The sequence below is a fragment of the Vitis vinifera genome, chromosome 11 (genome assembly GCF_030704535.1).
Source record: "Vitis vinifera cultivar Pinot Noir 40024 chromosome 11, ASM3070453v1".
Classification (NCBI taxonomy): Eukaryota; Viridiplantae; Streptophyta; class Magnoliopsida; order Vitales; family Vitaceae; genus Vitis; species Vitis vinifera.
The window spans coordinates 13,327,669-13,352,373 of record NC_081815.1 but is presented as its reverse complement, the minus strand read 5'-3'; the positions used below and the strand labels follow the sequence as shown (position 1 = coordinate 13,352,373).

Genomic DNA, 24,705 nt, shown 5'->3' with positions numbered 1-24,705 from the left:
CGAAAATGTTATTATTTTGGGATGGGAAGCCCAAAGCATAACTTTCCCATAAATTTTTATCATATTTTAACATGATTTTGAAAAATTTGTTACGATCCAAATTAGGATGAAGCAAAATGATCAGAACTTCGCCAGAAAACGAGCTGGGACTGGGAAACGCTTGAAAGGGGCAAGGCACACCCAAACGGAATCTAGTCTCACTCCTTAAGGAAATACCCTTTTTAACCTTCCCCCTTCTGGCTTTATATCTAACTTCTCCGAGTCCGTTCTGGTCCTTCTAGCCCTAAAGCCACATAGACTCTGTGTCTCTCCAGGAGTAATCATCCAGACACCAAGAAAGAGGTAATAAAAGCAAATGGTCCATAGAAAAGGATCAACTAGGGTTTCGGAAGATGCAGAAGAGCTTGTCCGCGTCCCTCTTCAGGCCATTCTGTTGGCGGACAGCTTCGCCCAGAAGTTCCGTCCCATCACCCTTGAACGCCCCAAAGTAAACTTCCAAACCTCTCTCTCTTTCTCGCTTCCTCTCTCTCTAACGCACTCGTACAAACCGTTATTCACTGTTACTATTTATATTCCATTATTCGTTAATCCGTGCCCTAACTCTTATTACTTTTGATTTGGGTTTTGAAATTCATCTTTAGAGGTGCATTCATTGCATTCAATTGTTTTACAATTCATGTTGGAGTGTTAATATTTGTCATTCTGGGTTTTGAATGTGATGTTGGAAGGTGCTGCCGGTTACATTAAATTATTCTACAATTCAGGTTTTCAACTCTTAATTCTTGTGATATCACTGATTTTGACGTTTTGGATTTCATGTTGAAAGGTTGTGTATTGATTATATTCAGTTATTCTGCAATTCATGTTCAGTGTTTTGTATTTGATGTTGAAAGGTGGGGTTGATTGTTCATATTCGATTCTTGTAACATTTTTATGTGGATTTCCAATTTGATGTTGGAAGGTACTGCTGCCATTGGTGAATGTCCCCATGATAGACTACACGTTAGGGTGGCTTGAGTCTGCTGGGATTGAGGAGGTTTTTGTCTTTTGCTGTGCGCATTCGAAACAGGTTATTAAATATTTGGAGAATTCCCATTGGTTTTCTTTGCAACACTTTGAGGTCACCACAATAGAGTCACACAATTCTGTCTGTGCCGGTGATGCTCTGCATCTGATTTACGAGCGGCATGTGGTATGTCTAGTAACATTTTAAGATATTGTTCTTTGCTTATGTATGTTGAAATTGTTGTTCTTGGAAAACATTTGATGAGAAACAATGTGCTGTAGACCTCTGATGTTTCTGATTTTGAATCTGAAGATACATGGAGACTTCGTCCTTGTTACTGGAGATACAGTAAGCAACATGTCGCTTACACAGGCACTTCAAGAACATAAGGGTAGAAGGAAGAAGGATAATAATGCTGTAATGACTATGGTTATTAAACGGTCAAAGCCTTCTCTGATTACTCATCAATCTCGACTTGGTACTGATGAGCTGTTTATGGCAATTGATCCTTACACGAAGCAACTTCTATATTATGGGGATAAGGCAGACTGAAAGGGACTTTATCTCTTGAGAAAATGTTACTAGCTGACAATCCTTCAATTTCCCTCCACAATGACAAGCAGGTTCATTCCTCAAAAATCGTTTTACATTTTCTGGCTTCTTTTTTAAATTTACTATTATACTTTGTTATTAACGAGTTTAATGTTCTTGTAATTCTGGTGCTTAGCTCTAAGAATTACCAACTAGTCTGACAACTTGGGTATGATATAAGGAAAATATTTATGAAATAATAGAAGAAATAATGTGTTTGCAGTTCTTAGGTTTTCACGTATTGGCTTTTGTCATTATCAATTGGTTGTCTCTTTCTATTTCATAACTGAACAGGCAAATTAATTTTGTCCTATTGTGATCTTTAATTACTAAGGTAGCAATGCTGCATTGGTTGCCTCTTTCTATCTCATAACTGAACAGGCAAGTTGTTTTTCTCCTATTGTGATCTTTATTTGCTAAGGTTGCAATGCTGCATTAAGCTTATCTATATATGCATACCCTATGCCTCAATATGGAGGCAAGCTATATTTATATATACACACCACAGAGATGGGCAACAGTCTAGAAATCCTCATCTTTGTTTTGTTATCCTCTTCTATTTTTCCTTCAATCTTCTACTGAACAACTCAGTAAAAAAGCATTGCTCCTAATAGCTTAGGCTTTTGGGGTTGCAACTGGTAGTCCAACAATATCATCTTGGTTGGCTCCATAATGGGGCTGTTTTGCCTGTGGGAAGGTTTTGAAAATTTATTTCATTTGACATTTGAAAATTAAAACTGAGTATCATGCCTAAACAACTTTTGTTGAAGTGAGCCAACCTGAATTTGTGGTTTTAGTTTTTCCTATGGTTGATCAAGTGATTTTGTGGATTGATAGATCTATCTCTGATTCTTTATTTTTCTTCCTGCTCTCTCTCTCTCTCTCTCTCTCTCTCTTCTTGCTGTGATGCATGGCTTGAAAAAAAATTTGTTGTCCTTAATCTATTCTTTGCAGGATTGCTATATTGACATCTGCTCCCCGGAAGTCCTCAGTATTTTCACTGACAATTTTGACTATCAACATCTGCGGCGTCATTTCATCAAGGGATTGCTTGTCGATGATGTATGTTTTGCTCATTTCTGTGAGTTACTTTCAGACCATTTCAGGAGAATAGATTTATGTTTGCATGGGCATCACATGCACACAAATTCCCACATACGCACTCTGATATCTAGATGTATATAGATATATGTAAAGATAGAGCACAGTTCAGTGAAAAGAATTGTTTGTTTCTGATGAAAGCATGTATAAGCTGGCATCAGAAATACATTGTGCCTTTGTATACATATATATATATATATATTCAATGAAATGAATTGTTTTTCTCTGATGAAATCAAAATTTCAGAACATATTTTTGCCTCTATAAACATGCACCAGACTTCAGAATTTGAGCAGCTTATTATTTGGTGAATATTTGTTGCTGATTCTTTGATGGACATAATTTTTCAACTTTTCCAATATTGTGTTCGCTAAAATTTGTCAAATATATAGATCTCTGGTGAAAGCTTATATATATATATTCAATGAAATAAATTGTTTTTCTCTGATGAAATCAAAATTTCAGAACATATTTTTGTCTCTATAAACATGCACCAGACTTCAGAACTTGAGCAGCTTATTATTTGGTGAATATTTGTTGCCCATTCTTAGATGGACATACTTTTTCAACTTTTCCAATATTGTGTTCGCTAAAATTTGTCAAATATATAGATCTCTGGGGAAAGTTTATTTTCATTTATGTCTATTTTTAATAGATAATAAAGGATGTCTATTAAGCTAATAAAGGGGGTGAACCCTAGTACAAAGTGCATATACAAAGACCCAACAAAGTGAAATAATTCAACCCCAACCAGTAACTTGCACCCTGTAGGAATACTTACTTTAGTTACACCCTATCCAAGAAGTAATGAAGATATGCTTCCTTCCATAAAGGCATCCATTGAGCACATAAACAAAGATTTAAGGAGCCCTTGAAGCATGGGTCAAGTGGTAAAGGGTTGGGGAGGGTTTGTGTGAAGGTTTCTAGGTTTAAGTCGCAATAAGGACAAAAATTTACCTATCAAAGAAAAAAGGACACCCATATTTGAGGAATACATCTTTTAGTTTTTTTTTATTCTTCTCCTTCCATAAACCTAACCCAACCAACCCCCCTCCCCCCCCCCAAAGAAAAAGGACAAATCCTCTTCCCCAATAAACTTACTCCTTAAATGAAGGCAAAACAATCAATCAAAGCACTAATGCATTCTTCATAGTTTTGTTGCCCAAAAAAAGCATGACTAAGAAAATCTCAAACTTTAGACCTATTAGCTTGATCACTAGTCTTTACAAGATAATAGTCAAAGTATTATCAGGGCGTCTAAGAGGGGTACGGAACTATTCATTCTACTCAAGGCGCTTTTGTTCAAGGGAGACAAATATTGGATGCAGTTCTCATAGCCAATGAGATAGTGGATGAAAAAAGATGTTCAGGGGAGGAAGGAGTCGTATTCAAAATCGACTTTGAAAAGGCTTACGACCATGTGTGCTGGGATTTTTTGGATCATGTGTTGGAGAAGAAAGGGTTTAGTCCTAACTCAAAACATTCACACCAATGGTAACAGACGGGTTTGAGATGAGGGAGAGCGAGCGAGCATGCGAGAGCGACGGTGACGAGGGAGAAAGTCAAGCGGAGAATCGGAGAAAACGGAAGGGGAGTAGCTTTTGGGTGGGGTCGAAGGTTTTTGAAGTCGGAGTTGAGGAGAGAAAAGGCAAATCCCATGTATTCATCGTGGAAAGCAAGAGAGGGGTTTCATCATGGGTCCGTCTAGGGCCGGCTAGTGTAGGGCTTTTTCTGGAGGGTCTGTACCAATGCATCAAGGACGGGAAAGAAGGTAAATGGGAAAAGGGATGGAAGGAAAAGGGGAGAAGTTACTCTTTGGTGCGTGATGCTAATAGTGCGGGATGCTTCCTCCAATTAGGGGTTGTCGATCTTGAGAAGAAGAGATACATCATTTGCATCTCGAAAGGTAGTGGAGAAAGGGAGGGGGGGGGGGGGGGGGGGGGGGATGGTTGGCTATGGCGGAGAGTTTGCGTAAATTGGATGTTTGTCTCAACAAAAAGGAGTACAAACAGAGAGGGTCTCGGGAAGGTTGAATGTCGAATTGGTGAAGAGGTCGTGGAGTAGGGATAGCAAAAAGGTCAGAGTGGAGGTAAAAGGGGAGGAAATAAGCAGAAACTTGAGTAGATTGGATCATTGTGTAGTCGGGATCTAGAACCCCAGTCTAGCAGGAGGAGAGGATTTGGAGAGGTTGGGGTGGCTCATGGCAAGTTCTTGGGGTTTGAAAGGAAAGTTAGGGTTGGCAAGGTTGGGGAGGACGGGTTCTATTGGAGTTTGAATTTGTGGAAGAAGCCAGACGAGTTCTCACCTCTGGGAAAAGGTCGGTGGGAGGGATTCAAATGGGATTGGAGTGCTGGAATCCAAGGTCTAGGTGTTTGAAAGAAGGGGAATTAAGAAATGAAGCTTGGGTGAGGATTCTAGGTCTTCCAATCTCATTGTGGGTCTCGTCGATTTTGAGAAGAGTGGGGGAAGTGTGTGGTGGTTTCTTAGCTATCGACCCTAAGACGGAGAGAATGGAGGAACTACAGTGGGCTCGGATTTTAGTTAGAACGAACGGCGAAGACCTGCCAAGCTTGTTGGAGACAGGGGTAGAGGAGTCGACCTATTGCCTCTCCCTTTGGTGGGAGGTCCTGCTGTCGTTGAGGCAGAACACGGTGAACTATAGTGGCTCGTCTGGTTGATCAAGCGGAGAGGTTAGGGGAAACGTTGATGCACGCGCTGGTCCGTGAGTGGAAGAGTTGGCAAACGCTTGGCTCGAGGCGCAGTTCCGGTCAGTTGATGGGATTGGAGGGTAGGTGAACGAGGCGGGTAGTGAAGTGTTTGAAAATCGGGCTCAGAATGGGTCGTTGACTCGGCCTTCTCGTGAACTGTCGGTTGCTGGGCCATCTTCGTCTAGCCTTGCAGTGGGACTCGTGAGCTCGAAGAGGGTTGTTGGGCATATCTCACAAGGCCCATCAGAGGAAGATCTTTTAAAGGGGGATGTGGGTGGTGGGGCTGGGCTAGAGGTTGGGCCGTCATGTTCCAAAGGAAAGGGGTGGGCCGCCGTTGAGGTGAACGCGTTGAATATTGGGCCTTCTTTCCTGTTAAAGGAAAGTCATGGCCCGTCCCAGTCCCAGCTCACTGTAAGTGGGCTTTCATTGAAGGCTTGCTCCTCAGCTCTCACTGGAACTTGCAAGGGGAGCAACTCGGAGCTTGAGTTTATTATGATGTGAGAGAAGGAAGACTGGAGGAAGCAGCAGGTGGATTTTCACTCTACAATGACAAACCGTGCGCTAATAGAAGAAGCTTCAAGGTATGGGTATGTTTCAAATTCGTGGGGCTTAAGGGTCTCGGGGTCTTCTCTTCCTAATTCTTTTTATTTTGGTCGGACTCCGGAGGGGGAGTATTACGACCATTCTGGGATGCTAAGGGAGGATACTTAGGAAGGAAAATTGGTAAGCATCCCAGACGCAGACGGGCACGCTGAGGTTGGCAATGGTTGTTGGGACTTGATTGAGGTTAATTGTGTCGGAGATTTGGCAAGGGATCTGGAGTGGGGGTTAGTTCAGTCTGAACCCCAAGAAGTAAGGGGTGAAAAGGAGGTTAATTGGGAGGAAAGCAGTTTGGCTAAATTCAGCCATTTCTTGGGCTTTTCGACTGTAGGTTTGGAAAATGAAATCCTAAGTTTCTTGATCAAAATTAGAAAAAGGAGGGAAAGGATACACAGTAAAGGTCTTCTGGAGAAATCAAAATTTGAAAGGGAGCTCAAGAGGCTGGAGTGTTCAATTAACCATGAGGGGGAACTTAAGAAGAAATGTCCTCTTTAGGGCAGAGGGAGCCAATTAGCGGATGTCCAATGAACCTAAAAATCTTGAGTTGGAATGTGAGGGGAGCGAATGACAACTCTAAAAGGAAAATAATAAAGTCTGTCATAAGAAAGCAGAAGGTGGATTTGTTGTGTATCCAGGAGACAAAGTTACAAGTTATGGCTGAAGGGGTGGTGAGAAGTTTAGGTCCGAGGAGATTCTTAGACTAGAGAACCTTGGATGCTACTGGTTTGGCAGGAGGCATCTTGATTTGCTAGGACAAAAGGTCTTTGGAAAATTTGGATTGGGAGGTGGGCCAGTTTTCCACTTCCTGCAGATTCAGGAATGTGGAAGATGGTGCAGTCTGGGTATTTATGGGAGTATATGGTCCTTTTTCCAGAAAAGAAAGGGAGTGTTTGTGGGAAGAGATTGTAGCGATTAGAGGAATTTGGGAAGAACCCTGGTCCCTAGGGGGTGATTTTAATATCATCATATCCCAAAGTGAAAGGAGCATACAAGGGAGAATAACCTCAGCAATGAGGAGATTTGCTCAGGTTATAGACAACTTAGGGCTTGTTGACCTCCCGCTGCAAGGGGGATTATTTACTTGGAGCAGGGGCCTCAATAATCAGTCTTGGGCCAGACTGGATAGATTTCTCGTGACTCTTAGTTGACTCGATCAGTTCAGTAGTGTTGTCCAGAGAAGATTACCTCGGCCTACCTCGGATCATTTCCCAGTACTTCTTGAGGGTGGTGGACTAAGAAGAGGACCCTCCCCATTCAGGTTCGAAAATATGTGGCTCAAAGTTGAGGGGTTTAAAGATCTTCTTCGTTGTTGGTGGCAGGGGATGGTGGTTAGAGGCAGTGCTAGTTATAGACTAGTTGCTAAGCTGAAGGAGATGAAACAAATTCTAAAAATTTGGAATAGGGAGGTGTTCGGGAGACTGGAGTTATGCGATATGGTGGAAGGGGAGAGAAGTTTGATGGAGGAGGAAACAGTCTGTAAAAGGGAAGCCAAGGAGGGATATGCTAAGTGGGTGACCTTGGAAGAAACCCATTGGAGACAGCTGTCAAGGGAATTATGGCTAAGGGAAGGGGATAGAAATACGAGTTACTTTCATTGTATGACAACTGCTCATCAAAGAGTTAATTCCCTGGACAGAGTCAAGATAAATGGGGTGTGGTTATCAAAGGAGCAAGAAGTGAGGGAAGGGGTAGCGAACGCCTTTCAGCAACTGCTCTCAGAAAACTCGGATTGAAAGGCGAACATAGGGGGATTGCAGTTAAAGCAATTCAGCCAGCAAGAAGCGGAGTTGCTGGAGCTCCCTTTTTCTGAGTCTGAGGTTCATGCTGCTTTAATGGATATGAATGGGGACAAAGCCCCAGGACCGGACGGGTTCACACTGGCTTTTTGGCAAAGCTGTTGGGATTTCGTAAAGGAGGAGATTTTGGATATGTTTAAGGAATTTCATGAGCAGAATTCTTTCCTTAGGAGCCTAAACAATATGTTTCTGGTCTTGCTACCGAAGAGACCTTGGGGATTATAGACCCATCAGCTTGTTAGGGGGGCTGTATAAATTGTTGGCTAAGGTGCTGGCCAATAGACTCAAGAAAGTGATAGGAAAAGTGGTTTCCCCTGATCAGAATGCGTTTGTTATGGGGAGACAGATTCTAGATGCTTCTTTAATTGCAAATGAGGTGATTGATTCATGGAAAAAAAGGGGAGAGAAAGGTCTAATTTGCAAATTGGATATTGAGAAGGCGTATGACAGCATTAATTGACAGTTTTTGATGAAGGTCTTGCAAAAAATGGGGTTTGGGCCGAAGTGGTTGGGATGGATGTGGAGTTGTATATCTACAACCAAGTTTTGGTCTTGGTGAACGGAGTGCCAACCGGGTTCTTTCCGAGTTCTAAGGGGTTGCGTCAAGGGGACCCTCTTTCCCCCTATCTTTTTGTTATGGGAATGGAAGTGTTGAGTGTTCTAATTAGGAGGGCTGTTGAAGGGGGTTTTATCTATGGGTGTAGCATACGACGATGTAGAGGACATGCTGTTAATATTTCACACTTACTCTTTGTTGATGATACAGTTGTTTTTTGTGAGGCAAAGAAAGAGCACATAACGCACTTGAGCTGGATTCTCTTTTGGTTTGAAGCTGCTTCAGGGTTAAGGATTAATTTGGCCAAGAGTGAAATTTTACCGATTGGGGAGGTGGAAGAGGTGGACGAGATGGCAGCGGAGTTAGGGTGTAGGATGGGACAGCTGCCTGCAGTCTACTTGGGCCTGCCATTGGAGGCGCCTAATAAGGCCTCTTCCGTGTGGGATGGGGTGGAAGAGAGAGTGAGGAGGAGACTTGCCCTATGGAAACGTCAATATATATCAAAAGGTGGGAGAATTACGCTAATAAAGACCACGATGGCTAGTATGCCATTGTATCAAATGTCTCTTTTCCGCATGCCAAAGACAGTGGCAAGGAGGTTAGAAAAGTTGCAAAGAGATTTTTTGTGGGGAGGGGGTAATCTGGAAAAGAAAGGCCACTTAGTCAATTGGGAGGTGGTTTGTGCGGTTAAGGAAAAGGGGGGGCTGGGCTTAAGAAAGCTAACCTTATTGAACAAAGCCTTGCTTGGTAAATGGTTATAGAGATTTGCTTGTGTTAAGGAGGATCCTTGGAAGCAGGTGCTTGTGGCGAAGTATGGGCAAGAGGATCTTGTTTGGAGGACAAAGAAGGCAAATGAGGCGGTTAGAGTAGGGGTTTGGAAGGAGATTCTGAAGGAATCTGCTTGGTGCTGAGAAAACATGGCATTTAAAGTGGGAAAAGGCACCAAAATCAAATTCTGGACTGATTTTTGGTGTGGATGTACAGTGCTGTCACAAAGATTCCCGCATCTTTATGCTATGGCTGTGCATAAGAATGCCACAGTGGAAGAGATGTAGGACCAGAATTTCGGCCAAGGCGACTGAAATTTAAGGTTTCTTAGGGACTTTAATGATTGAGAATTGGATATGGTAGACAATTTACTTCTTGTTTTGAGGGGGCATAGGATTACTCTGGAGGAAGACTCGGTTTTTTGTATGGAAGGGAGAAACGGGCAGTTTAGAGTCAAGAAAGCGTACAGCCTGTTGGCAAGCCCCAATGTTGCCGTTTTCCTAAAAAGTAACGTTTAGGTGGATAGAGTTCCAACCAAAATTGCGTTCTTCGCGTGGGAAGCTGCTTGGGGGAAGGTGCTTGCTCTGGATAGGCTCCAGAAAAGAGGGTGACAACTTCCTAATTGTTGTTTTTTGTGTGGTTGCGAAGAGGAAATTGTAAATCATATTCTAATACATTGTATAGTGGCCAGAGTGTTGTGGGATATTGTTCTTGGGTTGTTTGGTGCTCAGTGGGTTTTTCCAGAAATTGTAAAGGAGGTCTTATTTAGTTGGAGGGGCTCTTTTGTGGGGAAAAAAAGGAAAAAACAATTTGGAAATCCATTTTGTTCATTTTTTGGACGGTTTGGAAAGAGAGGAATATACTAGCTTTTAGGGTAATTTTTTAGGGGGGGGGGGGGGGGGGTTGTGTTAGCAATTCAGAAGCTTAAAAATTCTTTTGTTTGTAATTTATGGGGTTGGGCTAAATTGTATATTGGAGAGGTGCCACCCTCCCTTATAGACTTTTTGGAATGGTTAGCTTCCAATTAAGGGTTGGTGAGTTTTTTGTTTATCTTTCTTTGGTTGTGAGGCCTTAGCTGCCTTGTATACTCCCTGTATGCTTTGTGGCTTTTTGCCTCTTGTTAATCTATGCTGTGCTTATTTATAAAAAGGAAAAAAAAGAAAAATGAAAGGGTTTAGTCCTAGATGAAGGAAATGGATGAGAGGCTGTTTGTCCAGAGTATCTTTTGCAGTTTTAGTGAATGGAAATGCTAAAGGGTGGGTCAAGGCATCTAGAGGCTTAAGACAAGGCGACCCTTTATCCCCATTTTTGTTTACTTTAGTCACAGATGTACTGAGTAGGATGTTATTGAGAGCAGAAGAAAGAAATTCGTTGGAGGGTTTCAGGGTGGTTAGGAACAGTACAAGGATGTCCCATTTGCAATTTGCAGATGATACCATTTTCTTTTCTAACACTAGGGAGGAAGATTTGCAGACTCTCAAGAGTTTATTGCTAGTGTTTGGGCATATTTCTGGGTTTAAGGTTAACCTTGACAAGAGTAATATTTATGGCATCAATCTTGAACAAAATTATCTTTCTAGGTTGGCCGAATTGCTTGATTGCGAGGCTTCTGGGTGGCCTATACCCTACTTGGGTCTTCCTTTAGGAGGGAATCCCAAGACTTGTGGCTTTTGGGATCCAGTGATTGAGAGGATCTCGAGAAGATTAGATGGGTGGCAAAAGACTTTTTTATCTTTTGGAGGTAGGATAACTCTTATCCAATCTTGCCTCACCCACATGCCTTGCTACTTCCTTTCCTTGTTTAAGATACCCGCTTCAGTAGCTGCAAAAATTGAGAGATTGCAAATGGATTTTTTATGGTCAAGGGTTGGGGAAGGTAAAAGAGATCATCTTGTTAGTTGGGATGTAGTGTGTAAGCCGAAGGCAAAAGGGGGTTTGGGATTTGGGAAGATAGCTCTAAGGAATGTCACACTCTTAGGGAAATGGTTGTGGAGGTACCCTAGGGAGGGTTCAGCTCTATGACATAAGGTTATTTTAAGCATTTACGGATCACACTCTAACGAATGGGATGCCAACACTATAGTCAAATGGTCACATTGTTGTCTTTGGAAGGCTATTGCACAAGTCTTTCAAGAGTTTTCCAAGTTTACTCGGTTTGTAGTAGATGGGGAAAGAATTCGATTCTGGGAAGACTTGTGGTGGGGGGATCAACCTTTGGGTTCCCAATATCCAAGACTATTTAGAGTAGTCACGGATAAAAATATTCATATTTCTTCAATTCTCGGATCTACTCGTCCCTTTTCATGAAACTTTAATTTTTGCCGCAACCTATCCGATGCTGAGATAGAAGATTTAGAAGGCCTCATGCGGTTATTTGATTGTCTGCATTTGTCATTTTCGGTTTTAGATGCGAGATCCTGGTCTTTATCTTCTTTAGGGCTTTTTACAGTCAAATCTTTCTTTCTTGCCTTATCCCAATGTTTTGGTTCTCCTCCAGTTTTCCCTACTAAGTTTGTTTGGAAATCCCAAGTCTCTTTCAAGGTCAAGTCCTTTGTCTGGTTGGTGGCACACAAGAAGGTAAATACTGATGACTTCTTACAACTAAGAAGACCCTACAAAGCTCTTAATCCTGATATTTGTAAGTTGTGCATGAGGCATGGAGAATCAACTGATCATCTTTTCCTACATTGTTCTTTGACGATGGGGTTATGACACAGATTATTTCAGTTAGCCAAGATGGATTGGGTTCCCCCGAGGAGCATTTCCGACATGCTGTCCATCAATTACAATGACTTTGGTTTATCGAAGAGAGGGATAGAATTGTGGCAAGTTGCGTGCATAGCTTTAATTTGGATTGTGTGGCGGGAAAGAAATGCGAGGATTTTTGAGGATAAAGCAAGGAATTCAGAGAATCTTTGGGATTCTATTCATTTCCTTGCTTCTCTTTAGGCTTTTTGTTCCAAGGTTTTTAAGGGGACTCCCCTTATTGTGTTACAACTTGATTGGCTAGCGGCGTGTAATTCCTTTGAGTTGCTCTAGTCTAGAGAGTTTGTTTGTTATCACATTGTATTTTCTTGTTTTCGTATTCTTGTAGTTTAGTTTTCTTTGGTGGGAGGATTTCTCATCCTTCTCTTCTACTTCTCTTTTCTATTAATATATTCCTTTGTCGTTTCCTATGAAAAAAAAAAAAAAAAATGAAGGCAAAACATAAGAAACCCAGAATAGAGAAAATATTAGAGCCTAAAGATGCCTTTCCACCTCATATTGAAGAAGAATATGAGTTGTAGATTCTTTCCTTTTGGTTAGACAGTACCTGTTACCAATAATCTACCTTTATGCCTTAATTGGTCAAATGTGGGTATTTTTTCCCAGGCCACTTCCCATATTAAAAACACCCCACTTGCTTAATATATGTATTTTTTGTTGATTTTAGTGTCTTTTCCTTTTATAATCATTTAAGCTTAAGAGTCTTGTTTTCAGATTATGGGATACAAAATTTTCACGCATGAAATTCACTCAAATTACTTGGCTAGGGTTGATAACTTCAGAAGCTATGAAACCATTAATAAGGATATTATTTAGAGGTGGACGTACCCGTTGGTACCAAATGTTCATTTTTTTGGAAATTACACAGCTAAACTTGAAAGGCAGGGAATGTACTGAGCCTCGGGTAAGAATTGTTAAAGCATTTTGGTGAGTTTTCTAAATATTCATTTGTAGGAGACTATGAGAGACTTATTTCATGCGTATTTTATATAATTTAATTAATCCACAATCTTATGTTGCATAGTATATTGTCTCTGGAAAAAGAATCATGAATTTTCATAAGCATACTTGTCGTGCATGTTTTATATTTACAATAATGTTAGTTACCTTTGAGTGTCATAGTCTCTTTTAGCATTTCCAAGAGTTTAATTAATAATCTCCATATTTTGCAACTAATTTCCTACCTTTTAGAAAAATAGTAAGCATGAATAAATATGCATGTTGTTGTACGTTGGTGTATTGGTTGATATGCTTCTACTAAGCATCTCTATCATGCCCATGGTTATGAAGGACCATATGCCTTGGATTATGGACGAACAATGCAGACATGGGTATCATGATCGTAATTGTTTGCATGATAAATACAATTTTAGCCCCAGATTTTTCTTTCTTGGGTGGTGGCACAACTTTATTGCTCTCTAGTTTTTCTTTGGTTGGTGTTCCTTGGTTTCTACCTCAATTGTCAAAAGCTCTTTCTTGTCTTGGAATGATTGTTTTTTTTGAAGGAAAAAGGGAAATTTGGAAATTGGTTTCTTGTGTATATTTTTGGTGTCTTTGGAAAGAAAGGAATAAGAGAATTTTTATACGAGAAGGTTTTTGTGTTGAAAATTAAAATTTATTTTTGCTGATTTAGAGATAATTTTTTTATATTTATTTCACTGCTTGTACAATATATATAAGCAAAGAGAAAAACTGTATAAGAAAGAATCTGAAACAAATCCATATAATCGGTTCATAACGTGCAGTTATAATAATAATAATCAAATCCTTAAAATCAAGGGGCTCCTAACTACAAAGAGAAGACAACGTAACACATGCTACTAGGCAAGAAGAGCTAACCTACAAATCTGCTTTCTGCTTGTAGAAATTAAAATAATCATTTTCTAAAATAAATGGTCAACTAGGATAAAATAGGGAAGTTAATATAAAAATTATAAGGCTGAAAATCTCTGAAATACTTGTCAACACTCCTCATCTAGCTAGCATAGATGTCCTCATAGAAAATGAAGTTATTGATATGAGGTTGAAGAACCTTGTAAGTGGGGTCAATTGTAAGTTGGATATCAAGAAGGTGGTTGACCATGTTAATTGAGACTTCTTGTTGGTAGTTTTGGAGAAAATGGGTTTTGGTCTCAAATGGATAAAATGGTGCTTAAATATGGCTTGCTTTTTAGCGTGTGTGAATAGGACTCTATTAGTGTTTTTTTTTTCCTAAGTTATAGAGGTTTGCCGACTATCTTCTTATCTTTTCATTATGTCCATGAAGACTCTCTCTCCCATGTTCTAGATAAGGCTAATGAAGGAGGCTTCTCAGTAGGTTTTTTAGTAGGCAAAAGAGAAGGCGAAAAGGAGGAGGTGTCACAATTGCTATTTGTGGATGATACAATTATTTTATGTGATGTATGTAAGGAGAAGTTGGAGCATTTGAGTTGGGCTCTCATATGGTTTGGGGCAATCTCAGGATTAAAAATCAACTTAGAGAAGAGTGAATTGATTCCAGTAGGATTAATCAATGATGTAGAGGACCCTGCTAGGGTCTTGGGATGTAAATTGGGCACCCTCCTCACAAGTTATCTCAGAATGCCTTATGGTGCCCCCTTCAAATCTTATAAAGTGTGGGATGTGGTGGAAGGAAGATTTCAAAAATGTCTTGCTTTGTGGAAGAGACAATACTTATCAAAAGGAGCTAGACCAACACTAATAAACAACACCTTATCTAGTCTTCCTATTTATTTTATGTCTCTTTTTGCAATTTCGAGAAAGGTTAGCTTAAGATTTGAAACGATCCAAAGAGATTTTTTGTGGGCAGGTGGTGGTTTGGAGAAAAAGGCCTCATCTAGTAAAGTGATTGACAATTTGCATGGATAAGAGGGAAAAGGGACTAGGCATTAGAAAGTTGTTTATCCTCAACAAAGCGTTCCTAGGTAAATGGTGTCAAAGGTTCCCTCTAGAGAGGGACTCTTTTTGGAACCATGTGATAATAAGGAAATATGATGAGGAAGCGGGAGGATGATGCTCTAGAGTTTAGAGTTTTGAGGGAAAGTTATGGAGTAGGGGTGTGGAAGGCAATTAGAAGTGGGTGGGAGACTTCCAGGAGTAGGATAAGGTTGAAGGTGGGTAATGGACGAAGGGTGAAATTTTAGAGGGATAACTAGTGTGGGGATTTGACCCTTGGGGAGACTTTTCCTATTTGTTTTTCTATAGCAATCGCAATGATGCTTGGGTAGTTGAAGTGTGGGATCAAGAAGGAGAAAGGGGATGTTGTGACCCTCGATTCTTAAGGCAACCCTATGATTGGGATTTGGATGCTTTTTTTAGGTAGGTATAATTGCAATCTATTGACAGGGAAATTAAGGATAAAATAGTATGGGGGATTTGGAAGGGTGGTTTTTTTTTGTTTCTTTTTTCCTTTTGTTTAAATCATTTTATTCATTACTGGGATAAGGAAGGGAGGGGTCGGTCTCTGTCAATGGAAGAAGAAGAGGCTAGGAAGGAGGCAAGAGAGTTATATAAGAAGTGGGCCTTATTGGAAGAAGTGTCATGGAGGCAAAAGTCTAGGGAAATCTGGCTCAAAGAGGGGGACAGAAACACCAAGTTTTTTCATAAAATGGCAAATGCTCACAGAAGGAGGAATCAATTGAATAGAATAAAGGTAAATAGAAGGTGTTTAACTGAGGAAAGTGAAATCAAAGAGGAGGTTGGCAGAAATTTTCAAGAGTTGTTGACAGATCCTGGTGACTGGAAGCCTAATATAGATGGCTTAATTTTTGAAAGGCTGGAAGTGGGGGATGTGGAGAGGCTGGAGAAGCCCTTTTCAGAGGAGAATAAGAATATAAAAGCAAGGATCTTGTTAAACCAAATAACTAAATTAAGATCATAAATTTCCAAGTAGTAGACAAATTATCAAATGAGGCTTAATGGAGTTGTAACCCGTAGATTGGCACAAGGATTCCAATCATGCAAAGCATGACCAAAATATGCTGCAACATTAGTGTTTGTAGTTTAGTTTCTGAAATTGATTTTGCTGTTATACCAATTTATGTAGGACAACCTATGATACCCAAATCCTTTAATTTCACCCAATGTGCCTGTGTCGACATGACATGGGTGTAGGTATGGGATCCTTGTCGGGCACTCCTATTTTACTTTGGCTATGGCTGTTTCATTTTTTCATCAATATCCTTTTATTTTTTCAATTGTTTTAGTAATAATTTCATTAGAGAAAAAGAAGAGTTAACTACAAAGTGAATTTTTGTAAGAATATTTAGGGATGAGAGGGGAAAAAAGGATTGGAGGGAAAAGATTGGACCTTTACAAATGATATATTTTACTTCCATTTTTTTTAATTGATTTTCTTTTTTTATGCCATATCCCCAAAGATTAGACAAGGCCACTATTCCTTACTAGAGGCAGGAATAGAGTAAGGCCTTTACTGATTATAGACTTCATTATCAATATACCATAAAATTACCATTTTTTAATTGCACGATGCTAGAAAAAAGGTATTTTTGGTGATCGTGCCCAATTTTTGAACAAGAAATTAGATAAGGCATCGAGCATATTGTAACACAACTACTTAAAATTTGAGTTGTGAAGGATTAGACACTTATACGCATACCCACATCTGACAACATACCTGAATCCATGCAACATAGAGGACAACAATGACAAAAGAATATGGTGAAATGAGATAGAAATAGAAGAGAGAAATTCTAATAGAATTATTTTTTCGGTAATTAAGATTCAAACAACATTATCAATGCTAGTAATCACAATTTAAAGTGTTTGACATCACTAAGTCTATATATGGATAGACAATCTTAATAATAGTCATAAACTAATTCTAATAATAACATAAATAATTGTAACTCTAATAAAACTTTATCAATAAATAATAATGACCTTAAAATAAGCAACAAAATAAAGATAGCTTTCCATGTGCTTTGATGAATGCTCTTGACTTGGAGTTTGCATCCCATCCATTAGACTACAAGCCATATTTACTTTCCATGACAGAATGCCAGAAAGATGTCAATTTTGTAGAAATTTCTATAATCACTTGCTAATTAAAGCTCTATTGCAAACTAATCACCTCCACTACGCAACCCTTGGCCAACCTCATCTATACCATGGTTGTTAAAAACTTATAACACACGATATAATATATTGATATGATACATTTTTAATGGATATCGATACACATCGTAGTTCGTATCTTATCTTAAGCATGTTTGATGATACATATACAATACAAAATATGCTACCTAATACAATGATACAATGTTACATACCCCTTCAACTACTTTTAAGAATTTTTAAGAAAAATCAAATTCAATTATTTTTTGAAAGAACTATTATATTCATCAAAATGTATAGTAATGTTAGAAGTAAATTTATTCTTGTTCTCAAAACAATGTTGGAATTTAAGTAAATTTATTCTAAAAATAAATATTGAGGAATTTTTATTTAAATGATTTGAATTTTGACATTGAATATGATAGGAATTGATGAATAAAATTTTTTACTTGCAATATTAGTTTTTCTTTTTTGGAATTTTTTTTCATTAAGGAAAGAATGATGCCAAATATAAAAAGTTGGAACTTTGGAGATGACACATAAAGGCTTACGTATCAACAATGCATATAAGTACATGTGCCTAGTTAAAATTTGGAACTAAAAATCATAAAAGTTCTCTACTATACATTAAACTCATATTTTGTGAAATTAAATTTTTTGAATCTCTACTATACAATGTTTTTATGATATGACATGGTTAACTCTTTAAATCCTACTATCTTTCATGAAATTGGTTATTTATTACTCTATACTTTATGTTTCCAATATGTACGTACATGTATGCATATTTTTTCTATTTATTATTCACTATATAAAAGAATTTATGACACATGATGCAATATGATACATCATTTGGAGAAATAGAAAACAATGCATGATACTTTTTATGAGTTAACAGCTATGCTCTACATGCTCTCACCTAATGAGATGACGATACCTATAATCTTCCCCTGCCCTGAACCACAGGAAATCCTGCTGGATTCTCTCAATCCTGGATGTCACACTTAGTTTAATTCTAAAAATGAAAAGGAAATAAGTTGACATGGACAAGGCATGACTAAATCAACATGATCTCATTGCTTAAAGAGAGGCAGAGCTTCTTCCATCCTTGTAGATGCCCAGACATGTTGGCAACAGGATCCTAAAAGGCAGGCACTTCTCAGTTACATCAACCCAAGAGGGCTAAATAATTAACCTGCCAAGCATCAGTCTGCCTCCATAGAGACATTCTGAGTTGCGCAACTTTTCTAAGAAGTTCTAGCACAGAATGCCATGCTGACTAGGCGTTCTTGCAGAAATTACATTGACTGTAACTTTGATGTTCTTTGCATGCAGTGTTGTTATTACAGCACTGATTAAGTTTCACTATGATTTGATGTCTTTTCCCAAGTGAATATGCCTGCCCTTATACATCAAGGTAGGCTTTGGTAGGCTTTCTCTATGTCTATTTGCATGAACACTTTTTACAGTGTTATTCAAAATTCACTCATACATAATTTCCTGGTGGGCAGCCTATATAAGTTATTGGCTAAGGTGTTGGCTTATAGGCTAAAGAAAATGATGGGAAAAGTGGTCTCAAAATATCAGAATGCTTTTGTGGAAGGAAGACAAATTCTTGATGTGGTACTTATAGCTAATGAGGCAATTGACACGATGTTGAGAAGTAATAGAGTAGGGGTGCTTTGTAAACTTGATATTGAAAAAGCTTATAATCATGTAAGCTGGAAATTTTTACTTGAGGTGTTAGGAAAAATGGGTTTTGGACAAAGGTGGATCAATTGGATTAGTTGGTGCATCTCAACTCTAAGGTTCTCGGTAGTGAATGGTACTCCCTCGGGGTTTTTTCAGAGCTCTAGGGGCTTAAAGCAAGGGGATCTGTTATCCCTGTACTTGTTAGTTCTAGTTATGGAGGTGCTCAGTTGCCTTCTTGGAAGGGCAAGAGAGGGTGGCTACTTGTCTGACTTCTAAGTGTTAGGGAGAAATGGGGAGGGCTTGGAGATTTCCTATTTGTTGTTCGCATATGATACTTTGGTTTTTTGTGAGGCCGCCTCTTTCCAAATGACTTATTTGAGTTGGTTACTCATGTGGTTTGAGGCCATTTCAGGTTTGAAAATCAATTTGGATAAAAGTGAGTTTATTCTGGTTGAGAGGGTGTGAAATGTAATGGAGTTGGCTGCTATATTTGGTTGTAAAGTGGGTGCGCTCCCAACCACTTATTTGGGGCTCCCTCTAACAGTTGCCCATAACTCGGTGGTGGCTTGGGACGGGGTTGAAGAAAGGTTTAGAAAGGCTTAGCAATGTGGAGAAGACAATATATTTCTAAAGGAGGAAGACTAACACCGATCAAGAGCATGCTATCTAGCCTGCCAATCTATTTTATTTCTCTTTTCCAGATGTCAAGGAGGGTTCGCTTAAGATTGGAGAAGATTTATAGGGGCTTTTTGTGGGGAGGTGGAATGCTAGGGAATAAGCCTCAGTTAGTGAAGTGGGATATTGTTTGTTTAGACAAAAGAAAAGGAGGCCTTAGAGTTAGATGTCTTATCTCTCTTAATATGGCTCTCATTTGCAAATGGATTTGGTGCTTTTCTAAGGAAATGGATGCCTTTTGGAGAAAAGTTTTTTGTGGTAAATTTGGAGAATTGGAAGGGGGTTGGTGCTCTAAGGAAGTGAGGGGCAGCTATGGTGTTGGTCTTTGGAAGGCTATAAGGCTTTTGTGGGAGTTAGTCTCTTCTAGAACTCTCTTTGTGGTGGGCTATGGGAGAAGGGTCAAGTTTTGGAGAGACAGATGGTGGGGGGATGAGCCTTTATGTGTGTCCTTTCCCTCCTTGTTCGCTCTAGCTAGCTCAAAAGAGGCTTGGGTGGCGGATTTGTGGGTGCACTCTTCTAAGGGGGGTGGATGGAACCCAAGCTTCTTTAGACCTCTCAATGATTGGGACAGTAGAATGCTTCTTGTCAAGGATTCAAGACAAGTGGTAGTTGAGGAGAGGGAGGATGAGGTGTTTTAGGCGGTTACAAAGAGTGGATCATTTTCTGTTAAGTTCCTCTATTCTATCCTTGAGGAAGTAAGGGTAAACCCTTTCCCTACTAGTATCGTGTGGAATGCTTGGGTCCCTCCCAAGGTTAGTTTTTTTGCTTTGGAGGCAGCATGAGGGAAAGTTTTGACTTTAAACCAATTGCAAAGGAGGGTGGTCTTTAGCCAATAGACGTTCCCTTTGTTATGCCCATGAGGAGTCAATTGACCATATACTCTTGCATTGTGGGAAGGCAAGGCTGTTGTGGGAGCTCTTGTTCTCTTTGTTCAGGGTGTGTTGGGTGATTCATGCTTCCGTTAGAGACAACCTTTTAGGATGGCAGGGCTCATTCATTGGGAGAAAGAGAGAAAGTGTGGAGAGCAACGCCTTTGTGCCTCTTTTGGGCAATTTGGAAGGAGAGAAATAGAAGATCTTTTGAGAATATGAAGTTTTTTATTCAAAGGCTGAAGGTCTTGTTTTTGTGTAGTTTATTATCTTAGACAAACTTGTTTGTAGAACATACTTCTATGTCCTTAGTTGATTTTATTGATTGGTTGGGGAAGGATTGAGGGGGTGTTTTTGTTTTCCCTATCCTTTTTGGCGCTATTGGCCGGCCGTTGTATACATTGTGTGTTTGTGTATACTTTTGCGCTTCTTTTGGCGTTTTTATACAATTTGCACTTATAAAAAAAAATAAAAATTCTTGGCGTATCCATACTGTCATGATCTTGCTTAATCTTTTCTATATTTTGTGGCATATGATTAAGTGACCTACTAATTCTTCTTTGTACTTTTTCTATGAGCAATGTCACTTTTTTATTTTCAAGATGTGAAGTCCAAATATGATCATTGGGTGATTGGTTTACTGCCTATCAAATGTTTCATGACACATTTATTTTTCTTGTCCTTCAGGTTGTTATTGGACAAGAATTTGTTGTTCCTGTGTACTCATAGGTATCTTTACTTCAACAGCCAACTAAGCAAGATAGTGATGAGGAGCTGGAGTATGCTGATCATAGCAGCGGGGTTGTAGAAATTCCATGTAACTCTTCATGCACCATATATCTCAAACTAACTTTTGACTTGTTTAATAAATCAACATGTTGTGTACGTTTTAAGGCCAAATCTGAGCTTAAAATTTTCCTTTATATACAAGCCATTTTGATTCTGTTAATTGTGATTCTTGAAGAACTATCTTGCTAGTTTGACATTGTCTTTCATGGCAGAGTTCTGTTAGATAATAACCTTGTACAAACCCTGTTTACTGAAATTGCAGCTCCTTTGGGGTGTTAAATCGTTTTTCCTGTGTGCTTATTAGAAGAAAATATTCTGTTGGATAATGGTGGCCAGTGTATTTGGAAGGAGCAGTTTGATGCTAAATCCTGTTGGCAAAGTAAATGATGAGGTTGGAATGTGTGATGAAGAATTGTAGTTTGCAATGTTAACTAGACATGTGTCATGGACACAATACGTCCTCAATTATTTTGGCATTTATATCCTTCCAAATGTTGTCTTGGGAACACAGCCACACAATACGTCCTCAATTATTTTGGCATTTATATCCCTTCCAAATGTCGTCTTGGGAACACAGCCACACACAAGCACATTGTATCACTGCTAGCAGGACATAGTTTTTATAAGTTTAGACTACTTGTGCTGACTTTGACTTGTGAGGTCCTTTTTATTCTGTTTCCTTTGTGCCTTTTTTAAAATGTTTATCTCTCTGTAGGGTTGAAGTTCAGGAGAAGAAAGTCCATGATTATTCAATTCCTAAAATTTGCTGAATTGAACAGATTTAATTTAACCCATTATGTTTTAACTGCTGGGGTTAGGTAGATGAGTTTGTAACATTATGAGTGACCAAAAGATTTATTTTAAATCCTTGAACAAATACAGTTGTCAGTTGTTGATTTCTTGTTTCACACTGTTGTGATGAGTTAATTTACTGAAAATGCTATATGACAATATATAAATTATATTTATTTATTTTTTATTTATAATTTTAATACCAGAAACCAACAATTCATTTCAAAGAAAATGATTTCAAAACTAAGAAACAAATCAAAAACACTCTGAGAAATAGAAAAACAAGAGGGTTTAACACAATGTGGACACTGATTTTGTAACCCCCTGCTGTCAAAAAATCCAATGTCTCATAACCAAGGTATCCAAATGAAAGAACATCTCATGTTGATGATTTTACACAACCAAGAGTCTAATTTCCATGAACATCATTTCCCTGACCAAAGAAAATCCTTTTGCAATTTCTTTAGTTTGCATATTAGGTCCTGGTTGATAAGGCAATCTCTCTTACTCTCCCCCACCCTGACCAAAGAAAATCCTTTTGCAATTTCTTAATCTTAGACGCAATTGAAGATAGAAACTTGAAAATAGAGAGGATATTGTTAGGAATGTGAGACAAACATGATTGAATTAGAGTTATTCTTCCGCTTAATGACAAAAAGTCTTTTTTCCACCCATTCAATCTCCGTAGGATTCTATCAATCACTTGATCCTAAAAAAAGTGTTTGCCTTTGGATTCCTGCCTAATAGAAGACCTAAGTAGGATAAAGTCTAGTTGAAGACTTTGCATTGAAGCATTGATGCCAAACTAGAGATCCGATCCTCATTTGCGTTGACACTTGAGAGAATGCTCTTGTTTAAATTGATCTTAATACTGGAAATTTGCCTAAAAACAAATGAGATTAACTTGTGATTTTACAACTCTTCCATGTAGGATCTAGAAAAAAAAGATGGTGTCACATGCAAATTGCAAATGAGACGCTCTAACCCTACTTCTACCCACTAGAAAGCCTTCTAATAAACCACTCTCTTTTGCTCACAACATAATGCTTGAAACTTTGCTGCTGTAGCGAAAAGGAAGGAGCAAGGAGAAAAGATCCCCTTGTCTCAATCTTCTAGTTGCTTTAATCCATCCTTTGACACTGCCATTCACTAAGATCGCAAAATTTGTTGAAGACAAGCAACTCCTCATCTAAGACTTCCATTTTGTACTAAACCTCTTCATTTATAATACATGATTAAAAAACCCCCAATCCATAGGATCATAAGTCTTTTGTAAATCAATCTTAAAGACTATCCCTTCCTCTCCCGAGCATTTTTTCTCATCTGCCATTTCATTGGTTGTCTATGTTGAAGCCTTTTTTCCTTTGTTGTTTGCATTCTCTCTTTTTTCATTTTTTTAAAGGATCTCTAATCCTTGATATATTATCAATTTTCTTTTTGAATGATTTTTGTTCTTATAGAAAACCTGAATTGTGAAACCTTTTATTTATTTATTCATTTATTATTATTATTTTAATAAGAAACAATAATTTTATTGCATTGCAATATTAAATACAAAGAAGGATGAGATATCTTTCCAAGAAGTACACAATTCTCTATACAAAATCTAATAAAAAATGTAGATAAATGTATACTAGTTCAAAAAGTCAAATCTAGCTATAATTTATAGAGGTATAAAATTTCCTTCAAAATAAATCATATGTCTAGCTCCACATTTTGCTAGCACATCTATAGCATGATTGCCCAAGTGAGAAGCCTAAGAGAAGGAACATCCTAACTCTGAAGAAAGATCGATAATTTGGTGCAATCACCCATAAAACTTTCGTTGTCCTTTTTCTTTCTTAGTCACCCATGATATAACAATAGCAAAATGATCTTCTCTTTCAAATTTGGATAGACTACAAGCTTGCACCTATAGCAACCCTTCCAAGAAGGCTAGAATTTTTTCCTTAATGGCTAAATCTTGATTTGTAGGTTTAGAAAGTGCTCTTAACACTGTGCCAAAGTGATCATTAAGCAACCCTCTAATCCTTAATTGTCTTGGGTTGTACAAAGAACATCCATCAAAATTTAGTTTATCAAAATTGATTGGAGGTGGTGGCAATTCACATAGTGTCTCCTTAGTCAACCTCATGGTTTTGCAAACTAGGTGCTAGTCTTTCAAAATGAGGTTCAAAGGTATACTTGTAAAAGCTTTATTGGAAGAAGCACATAGGATGGAAGAGAAGTAAAATGAGTCCCAAATTGCTTTGAAAGACCTCCACCTATCCTAAATTCCTACTCCTTTCTTGCAAAATAGTCTTAATCAAAGTGATGCTAGCAATGTGCAAAAGAATCTTGACTCGAAGAGGTGCCCTATAACCTCTAAAGGATATAACTAACATCTCCTGCACCCTCTCGAGTATAACCCAATCAACCCCTACAAGTCAACATAGTCTACATTATAATGTCAATGTTCTAAGGAAATGTAAAAAAAACATAATCTATAGATTCCTCACTCCCTCAACAAATAACACACCATTCTAGGTTAAGCGCTTTGTATGGTCTTCTTCTTTGGAGCAAGGCATTAGGATTGACCTTTTTCTTTGCTACAAGTCATGCAAAACCCTCTTTTTTTTTTATAGGGATTTGGATTTTCAAATGAAATTTATAGAAATAAAAGGAACTAAATTGGTTGAAGCAAAGATAGCATTAAAGGAGCCAATTGCGAACAATTCTGAAGATATCAAGGACCAAAATCTCACATCAGTAAAAGTGGGTAACAAATAGACCTAGGCTAAAGCAAATATTAGATAAGCTCGTTCCTCAATTTCTTGCTCTAAGGGGTGACTACCAAAATTGAAGTTCCAAGATATAGTTGGAGAAGAGGAAATCAGCATTGAGGTAATAGCGAAGTGTCTCAACCTCATTACTTTATAGA

At 38.6% G+C, this 24,705-nt stretch overlaps 1 protein-coding gene across 2 annotated transcripts; it reads left to right on the top strand.

Annotated features, from left to right (window-relative positions):
* Positions 1 to 96: 96 nt before the first annotated feature.
* Positions 97 to 21,273, top strand: LOC100265440 (uncharacterized). 2 transcript variants are annotated; one of them, XM_059740587.1, is made up of 5 exons: positions 97 to 487; positions 962 to 1,192; positions 1,319 to 1,629; positions 2,552 to 2,659; positions 20,892 to 21,273. In XM_059740587.1, the coding sequence occupies exons 1-3, from the start codon at positions 356 to 358 to the stop codon at positions 1,556 to 1,558; spliced, it is 603 nt and encodes a 200-aa protein (XP_059596570.1). In that variant the 5' UTR covers positions 97 to 355; the 3' UTR covers positions 1,559 to 1,629; positions 2,552 to 2,659; positions 20,892 to 21,273. The 2 variants fall into 2 exon arrangements, with proteins under 2 accessions (XP_059596570.1, XP_059596569.1); XM_059740586.1 differs by having other exon boundaries at positions 136 to 487; positions 2,552 to 2,678.
* Positions 21,274 to 24,705: the final 3,432 nt, after the last annotated feature.

What these genes read in the sequence shown, in the direction of transcription:
- LOC100265440 (XM_059740587.1), top strand. Translation starts at nt 356, where the DNA reads ATGGTCCATAGAAAAGGATCAACTAGGGTTTCGGAAGATGCAGAAGAG. An exon ending in TCACCCTTGAACGCCCCAAA is followed by an intron (nt 488 to 961) that starts GTAAACTTCCAA and finishes TGATGTTGGAAG; the next exon opens with GTACTGCTGCCATTGGTGAA. An exon ending in TGATTTACGAGCGGCATGTG is followed by an intron (nt 1,193 to 1,318) that starts GTATGTCTAGTA and finishes TTGAATCTGAAG; the next exon opens with ATACATGGAGACTTCGTCCT.